The sequence below is a fragment of the Neomonachus schauinslandi genome, chromosome 14 (assembly GCF_002201575.2).
Source record: "Neomonachus schauinslandi chromosome 14, ASM220157v2, whole genome shotgun sequence".
NCBI lineage: Eukaryota > Metazoa > Chordata > Mammalia > Carnivora > Phocidae > Neomonachus > Neomonachus schauinslandi.
In genome coordinates, this window is record NC_058416.1 from 13,170,920 (window position 1) to 13,180,025 (window position 9,106).

Below are 9,106 nucleotides of genomic sequence, written 5' to 3' on the forward strand. Positions count from 1 at the left end.
TTTTTGAATGAACCGTGTGACGTACGTACAGGAAACCAGTCGGTTAGAGAGAATGAAGTAAGAGGCCAGGCCCCCCCGCCCACCCCGCGCCCGCCCCGCGCCCGCCCCCTTCCTCCCCCCCCCCTCCCCCGCCCGCCGCGCTCCCGCCCGCCGCGCTCGGTTTCCCCGCCGAGCCGCCGCCGCCGCCGCCAGCGAAGGTGCCGGACGCCGGGCCCTCCCCGCCGGCGCGGCCGTCCTCGCCCAGAGCGGGTGCGCGGCGGGAGCGCGGAGGGGGCGGCCGCCGCCAGCGCCGCCGCGCAGGAGCAGGAGGAGGAGAAAGGGTGCGCAGCCCGGAGGCGGGGTGCGCCGGTGGGGTGCAGCGGAAGAGGGGGTCCAGGGGGGAGAACTTCGTAGCCGTCATCCTTTTTAGGAAAAGAGGGAAAAAATAAAACCCTCCCCCACCACCTCCTTCTCCCCACCCCTCGCCGCACCACACACAGCGCGGGCTTCTCGCGCTCGGCACCGGCGGGCCGGGCGCGTCCTGCCTTCATTTATCAAGCAGCTTTTCGGAAAATGCATTTGCTGTTCGGAGTTTAATCAGAAGAGGATTCCTGCCCCCGTGCCCGGCTCGTCCGCCGGCCCCCGGTCCCTGTCTGTCTCCCGTGGAGGAGTGAAGCGGTCCCGCGGATAGAGATCCATGTCTGTGCCCGCGCGTGTGTGTGCGTGTGTAAATTGCCGAGAGGGGGAAAATCACAGGACTTCTGCGAATACCGGACTGAAAATTGTAATTCATCTGCCGCCGCCGCTGCCTTTTTTTTTCTCGTGCTCTTGAGATCTCCGGTTGGGATTCCTACGGATTGACATTTCTGTGAAGGAGAAGTCTGGGAATCAAACTGGAAATTCTCCTAATTTTTTACCCTCCCTCCCCCAACTCCTGATTCATTTGGAAGTTTCAAAGCAGCTATAACTGGGGAGCTCTGAAGATTGATGGAATCTTTGCCTTATGCATTTGTTTTGTTTTCACAAAAAAGGAAACTTGACAGAGGATCATGCTGTCCTTAAAAAATACAAGTAAGTTCTTTGCACAGGAAATTGGTTTAATGTAACTTTCAATGGAAACATTTGAGATTTTAACTTTAAGTGCATTCAAGTTAAGTTTAATTTCCAGGCAGTTAAATACATTCTTTTTAGTTGTGTACGTTGTAGTGTGTATGCCCTGCGTTCTTTCACCCAGTGTATAAAGGAAAATGCACCTGATTTTGACTTAGTTTTCTTTTTGACCTTTCAGCATCGCAGAGGAAGTAGACTGATATTAACCATAATTAATAATAATGTGCCTCATGAAATAAAGGTCCGAAAGGAATTTAAGTAAAAATTTCCTGCATCTCATGCCAAGAGGGAAACACCAGGATCAAGTGTTCCGCGTGACCGAAGACACCCCCTCATCCAAGAATGCAAAGCACATCCAATAAAATAGCTGGATTATAACTATTCTTTCTTTCGGGGCCGTGGGGCGGGAGCAGGGGCGAGAGGTGCTGCTGGTACCCGGCTGCTTTCGGGGGCAGGATGGCGCACGCTGGGAGAACAGGGTATGACAACCGGGAGATAGTGATGAAGTACATCCACTATAAGCTGTCGCAGAGGGGCTACGAGTGGGACGCCGGAGACGCGGGCGCCGCGCCCCCGGGGGCCACCCCCGCGCCGGGCATCTACTCCTCGCAGCCCGGGCGCACCCCCGCGCCCGCCAGGACCTCGCCGCCGCTGCCCCCGGCCGCCCCCGCCGCCGCCGCCGCCGCGGGCCCTGCGCTCAGCCCCGTGCCACCTGTGGTCCACCTGACCCTGCGCCAGGCGGGCGACGACTTCTCCCGTCGCTACCGCCGCGACTTCGCGGAGATGTCCAGCCAGCTGCACCTGACACCCTTCACCGCAAGGGGACGCTTTGCCACGGTGGTGGAGGAGCTCTTCAGGGATGGGGTAAACTGGGGGAGGATCGTGGCCTTCTTTGAGTTCGGTGGGGTCATGTGTGTGGAGAGCGTCAACCGGGAGATGTCGCCCCTGGTGGACAACATCGCTCTGTGGATGACTGAGTACCTGAACCGGCACTTGCACACCTGGATCCAGGACAACGGAGGCTGGGTAGGTGCATGTATGTTTGAATGTGAGTCTGGGCTGGACGTTTCAAATCTGAGGCTGACTCCATGGTTGGAGTGTGGGTGGGCTCTTGGGCCAAGGGCGGGCTGATGAGCTAGGGACGTAAAATCAGGTTGCCTGCTTCCCTCCCCCCGCCCAACCCCGTTCGAAGCTCCCCCTGCCAACACTACTGTTGATGATTCCTTCTGACCAAAAGTGTTTTCCTTGCTTGCCAGCCGTCGAGGGTTAAAGATCCAGCATTTGCTGCCCAGTGGGATCTCGGGATAAATGGTATCCCTTCAGGGTTTCTCAAACTGGGGGTCCAAAGATCCTCCCCCACCACCACCCCCCCAAATGCCCGGACTCCTCAGGAGCTAGACTCCTGGATGGTTTGACGATGCACATCTTAAACAAGTTCCCCTGGGGGTTTCTTACTTGTACTACAATTTGGGAACTACCCAGTTAGAAGAATAGACTCCACCAGGGGACCAAGGGCATGCCTTTTCTGACTCACTTGGTAAGATCTACCCTAAGAGGAGATCTGGTGTAGCCGCTTTCCCTGGAGAACTTAGATGTGTTTGTAAAGAGGTAAGTTGACTTTCCGAAAGTCCATGAACTCCATCCTGTGGTGGGTGCCACATTGTTCCCAGCGGGCATGACTGAGTGTCTTGAAGAACGTTGGGCCATGGATACTGTATCTCATCAGTGACATAATTTGTCCTGGCTGCATACTTTGCGTTCTATTTCTATACCCAGTGTACGATTTCAAAGTTTACTGTAATTTTAGTATATTTTACTTTTCACCACCTACAGTCCACATCATTTGGTGGTCTCCTCTGCCGAAAAAACCTGCATCTACAATGTCTATAAAAAGCGTAGAAGCATTGATTCTCAGCTGTGGATTCTCTCATGCTCTGACGTTAGTTGTAGTGATGGATGCCTGTAGCTTTGAAGAACATCTGTGAGGTGATTTTTTTCTGGTGCTAGATAGAGCTTCTGTCACGTTACCATAAAGGTATTGTTTTGTGCGATTCTCTGGGGGAGGGGGGGTCCAGATCCTAAGACTGAAGAACTGTAATTGAGATCTACATCTTATATGTAAAATTACTAATTTATGAAAAAGTAAAAGAGGAATCTTGTCTGAAAATTTTTCAGACTTTTTGTTTTAATGTGAAGAATTCTTTTTGAAAAAGGCTGCAATGCAGTCCTTCCTTGTATGGGCTCTAGGGAGAATTACTGATGTTATTATTTTATAGGACCTAACAGGAGCACAAAGCCTAGAAATGACTACAAGTGGATTCAATTTCAAGAAGCACATTACATTTTTTATTACAGTTTACAAGCATGCTAATATTAAGGCCAAGAAAAAAGAGAAAAAGCCAAGAAAGTAGATGGCTGACATGAAAATCTGATCCTACTTGATCAAATGGACAAAATTTCGATGCCACTGTTCAGTGTTTGAAAGTAAAATATCCCCATTTAAATTCCTAACATGTAAAATGCTCCTTGTGAATTGTCTTTTTGAGATCCTGGATTGTCAGATCTTTAGTATTCTGGAAGAATTCACTAAAGGGTAAAAGGATATTTTTGTTAAATGTTTGGTTAAGTAGGTGGTTTTATTTTTAACCACCATAACCAAAAAGGTAGAGAGTTCCAGACTCCAAAAGGATCTTTTTAAGACCAAAGTAAAACTGATTTGACAGTTCATATTTTTATGAAAAAAATATTTAAAATTTTCTTTCTAGTTGAAAGAAATCCAAGGTGGTAACTGTCATCTGTTAAGAAATTTAATAAAAAGCTAGGAAACAGACATATGCTTATGATAGAAATTAAGATAGAAACTTGGCCTTTGTTTTGTTGCGTTTTACTATGTTAACATCTCATGCAATTGAGTTTACTTTTTAAGTGAAGTCTCACTTTTAACTCCTTTCAAAATAGAGTCTTCATAGTAGAGCCTATCTCTGTGGTCAACAGGTATCTGAGATTGATAAATGTCGAGGCTGTATTTTATGATGCCAAACCACAAGGACATACTGTAGAATGTGATAAAGAAATTTTTTCACAAAACCTCTCATAGTAAAAATAAATCATATAGAGGCACAAATAGCTGATGTAAAATGTGTCATTTTCAGAACAACATGTAGATGGATGACTATATAGGAAAACAAAGGAATTTGGCCAAAAAAAGTAGGTATCAGGAAATGTAATCATAAATGGATACTTTGGAATCAAAGTGGTAGTATTTGAGAGTTACAGATGATTTACCTATCCTTTCAAATAGGCATGACTAATCTAAATGTCTAGTTTAGCCATAGGGCATACAGATTTCCCCCCGAAATTTGCACCAGTCAGGGTTGCATCCTTAATACTGTGCTGTGTCTTATGGTGTAAAGTACTCTGAATGCCAGTGGTCCAGTTTCAGAAGAGAGCTAGTACATTCTTTTGACCTTTGACAATGAAGTGTGTGGCTTCTAGGACTCAGTGGATCATACTGCACATAGAATAATGGGCGTTTCAGATCTGAAGTCACTTTTTTTCTTTGCTGCTATTGAGGCAAAATCAGCCTTCTGAGATGAAGGAAAACTGTTTGTAGTCCATGTTCCGTAGCTTGGAGAAAGCAGCGTCTTGGAGGGAGAGGCGTCTGAGAGAGAGTCCCAGAAGCCTACAAGTTAAAGAAAGACTAAAGAAGAAACTGGGTTAGAATGGAGTGTGGCTTTATTCCTAAGTTTGAATAAGGCATTGTGAGAGAAGCAGGACAGAGGGAGTACAAGACAGCATTAGTTCTAGGAAATGTCTGAGACCTTGCTACTCCAAGTGGGGTTCACAGACCAGCAGCAGGGGCATCACCTGGGGGCTTCTTAGAGATGCAGAAGCTCAGGTTCCACCCCATAGCTAATGAGTCTGAATTTGTGGTTCACGTGAGATACAGGTTTTCAAGTGCACGTAAAAATTAGAGATGTTGACTATTACCTACCATAGGGGCCATCTTTTAGGAAGAATGACAATCTGGGGTGGATCCTCCAGTGTCCCATTCCCGCGGCCTCACGGGTTTCTAGTATTACCTAGAATACTGAATATTTCCCAGATGTCCACTAGTGTGATCTGATCCTTGGACGAGATACATTGGAACAAAAGAGAGAAGATAAATTATTGTAAGCTCAGTCTTCTCAAGAATGTTTTTCATAGTAGCTATATAGTTTGTATTGGCATTATTGATCCCAGTGAAGTAACACAGCTCTTCTATTTCAATTAAAGGCCGGAGATTTCGCTCTTTTGATACCTCCATTAGTTATTATTTTACCCTCTTGTAACACGGTTTGAGTTCTACAGATGTGTTGACTGAGATTGCTTCAAGGTGAAGGGGCTCTTGTAGGCAAAGTGTGGAGATATGGGAACGTTGACAGTGGGTGAAATTGATGGCTCCCTCCAAGCTGAGAAATGGGACAATATTCAGCTTCATGTTTCAGAAGAGCGTGAGCTGTGGGCTACTAAAAGAAAGAGAAACTTAAATAGGAGATTAGCTTCATTCTGTTGATGAGTTGGTGGCATGACTTTTTTTTTCTTTCTTTTCTTTTTTTTTTTTTTCTCGTCTTTTGGTCTTTGTGGTTTAGGAAGACAGGAACTTCTCCACATCCAGTAGAGGTTAGCTTCCTTTTTATTAGTTGGTCGGCAGGCAGTTTCTGTCTTCTGTTGGCAGTCCAGATCCACCAAAACACTTGATTAACTGGAAAGCAATACCATTCTTATGGCCGTGTACGAAGTAAACGCAAAAGCATCGTTTTCCTGGCGGCCAAGTATCAGCTGCTTATGGCCAGTTTTGGCAGCGAAATGATAGGGATTAAAAATAGTCTGAAGATGATCCAGTCTTAACTAAGATATTTAATGATGAACTTTTCCTTGGGAAAGTGCATCTTTCTGCCTGCTAAGAATCACATGACTCCCTGCCATAATTTATTCTGTAGGAAAAAAAACTACATTATCGCCCCTAGAGTTTGCAAGTCACGTGCTGTTGAGTGATTGTATTTGTGGACCTTTGTAAAATTTTATAGTTCACTTAGTTCCCTTTTCTGTTGTACGGCTTTCCTTGCTATTCAATGTCTGTTGCAAACATGGCTTTCTTTTGCGTGTCCTGTTACTTTCAGCTGTGCTTTCTAGTGAGGACTGATTGGTCTTTTTAGCAATCCTTAATTGACCTGGTACAATTCAGAATGTTTAAATGTCCTGAGGCCACAGAGAACACCAGGTAACAGAAAGCCACAAGTTGTTGTTGCTGTTGTTTTTAAAAGCAAGTTCTCAGAGCTTTTCCTTATCTCTACTTCTAGTCCTAGCTAGCTTTTTGGAGGAATGGTGAACCCACTCGGAAAGCAGGTGTGTGGGTGCCCTGTTTATCACTAGTCATTCCTGCTCGCCTCTCCCCGCGCCCCTTTCTGAGGTCACTCAGCGTGTCTTAGCAATAGTCGCGCAAAGCAGTATCTCAGCACAAGTGCATTTGTGCTGGAAAAACAACACTGTCTTTGTCGTGTACAAGTAGAAAGGCTTTCCCCCCAGAGATAGATTGTATTTGAGGTTCAAAGGTTCTGTTAAACCTTTTTAAGGTAATCTAATATCATCACCTTACTCAGGCATAGCCCTAACCTTGCAAGCTGGTCACCCTTTCCCCCAGCTACATACAGGAGACCACTCCGTGAATTTACTTCACTAAGAAGCTTTTCTTTCGTTCTTCTTGGTTTGATTCAAACAGTATTAGTGTTTGACATCTAAACAGGATTAACGCTGAAAATCATCCAAGGACTGAGACGGTTTTTCGACAGACATGATTGCAAGTCTTTATGTGCCTGGCCCTGGGTTAGATTGGGGACACGGGGAAGACAGCTTTACCCCTGCCTTGGGTGACCTCACAGGCTAGTGTTGTAAGTGTCTAAGTAAACTCATAGTTACGTGCAGCCCTATAAGCATAATCCTAGATTCTCAGATTTAGAGAGAAAAAGAAAAAAAAAAACCCAAGTATATATTATTTTGCATACACTTCTATCTTTGCCTAAAAAAGTTACTTCTAACCGTATGGCTGTTCATGTGTGCATTGCGTCTGATTTAAATGGGAGGAGAAATGTAGATAACCTAAAAAATACTGTACAATACAAACACACACTTAAGAGAACTGAAAGGCTGGGGGAGTTCCCTTGTTAAATATTTACCCATTAGGCACCCTTAATACACATTAAGAAGACTTAATAAACACCTGTCTTCAATTTTTAAGGTATTTCATTAATTCTTTGTATTTAAAAGACAATCAAGGTCTTGAATAGGATGATTAGAATAACTTAATTTGAAGAACTTTCTTAAATCATCCTTGTATGCAGAAAAATACAAGTTGATTTTGAACAGAACAGGGGCTCTTCCTTTGGGAGAGATTTAAATAAAAAGCTTTTGTTTTCTTTTGTTTCAGGTTATAGTACTGTTTCGTTTATTAAGAGGCTTCTCTTCCCAAATCTGTTTAGAGAAATTTCTGGTCCACTTTAGCATTTGTGTTCCTGGAGGGCAGCTCTTAACACTGTCTAACTGCTTGCACTCATGGTCCTCTTTCTTTAAATGGAGATTGTAAAACTTTTGAAATTACAACAAAGCCGTTTTCCTTTTCCAGTTTGTTCTGATATACGCTCAATTCTATAGTGCCAACATTGTTTCTCTGCTTGTTACTTGCCAGACAACAGATAAACCCAGCTGTCCTTCAGTACGCATGATGATCGCATGATTGTTTCTAGCTCTCCAAAGCCATTCGGGCTTTCTCATGGGGACCCATGCCCCCTACCTGCCCATCATCCCACCACCGAGAAACCTCCTGGATGTAGCTCCTTGTGCCCTCCCAACACGCACAGGGTAGGATTCACCTGAAGCAAAGAATGTTCTGCCTCCATTCCAGCAAGAGGGAGCAGGGAAAGGGCGGTGGCCAGAGCTAGAATATAACCTCGACCCCAGTCTTGCTGCAGGCGGCAGAGCAAGGCACAATTCTGTCAACAGAGGCGACGTTTTCCCCCAGAGATCGTGAATTCCAGCCACTTGGGGAGGGGGGCAGTTAGGATCTGCAGGCAGAAGTTTTAGTTGCTTCATCTCTGCAGTGTGAGATTAGAGGGGTTATACTCTAGCCATAGATTAAGTTTTGACTAACTTAATTAAAATAGCTTCTATTCCAGACTACTTCCCCAAACCGCCCCCAACTGTTTGTAGCAATGTACTGAGAGCTACTTGGGTGATTTTTCTTGGGCGATTGACAGGATTCTATGAGAAACTTCTCTACAGAATGTGGACCTCTCTTCCCCATGACACATGGAACATGCACTTCCCTGGGAAACTGTTTGGAAAATTTGTGTTTTCATCCTGCTCCTTGTTTTGCCTTCAGAATGTCAGGGATAGAGCCATATTCCATTTTTAGTTAATAATCAGCTCATCGGCTCTCTGGGGCTTCAACATAATGAGTCAGAAGCTTATGACTGACCCCACTCTCCTCTTTACTATGCCTCCTGAAAACAACCCGAGGACCCACTGTGTCAAGTGAAGCTTTAATATTTCAAGGGAGATTTTCCATCGAGGCTAGTGACAGTTCCAATTACTATATTTCTCTCTTTTTAACTGTCTTTTCTTAAGCTGTGGAAGTATCGAGAGTTTACGACTTTGAATACTTAAAGCACCAAACAAAGGATCAATGTTGCAGGCTATCTCTTCTTGACGATTTCCATCTCTTCTTGGCGATTTCCATCTCTTCTTGGCTGAGAATGAAGATTGCTTTAGGGGCAACACCATGAATGTTGTATCTATGTAGTGACTCTGAAATTGAATTGCAGCCGGATAGTCCACTCAGGTGCATTTGAATTTTCCAGGAGAATCTGGGACAGATACTTAGTCCTCTTAATTCACTGCCTATTTGCCATATATGTATGTATGTGTGTGTGTATTATATATATATATATATATATATATATATATATATATATATATATAT

At 44.8% G+C, this 9,106-nt stretch overlaps 1 protein-coding gene across 2 annotated transcripts in view; it reads left to right on the forward strand.

Moving 5' to 3' along the window:
- The first annotated feature begins 769 nt into the window (after positions 1 to 769).
- The window catches only part of BCL2 (BCL2 apoptosis regulator), a 164,791-nt gene continuing 156,454 nt past the window's right edge, over positions 770 to 9,106 (forward strand). Inside the window, exons 1-2 of one of the 2 annotated variants that reach the window (XM_021686401.1) lie at positions 770 to 1,050; positions 1,268 to 2,115. In XM_021686401.1, coding sequence (XP_021542076.1) covers positions 1,546 to 2,115 — 570 coding nt within the window. In that variant the 5' untranslated portion in view covers positions 770 to 1,050; positions 1,268 to 1,545. Of the gene's footprint in view, positions 1,051 to 1,267; positions 2,116 to 9,106 lie in introns of those variants that run through there. The other variant, XM_021686402.1, reaches the window with a different exon arrangement.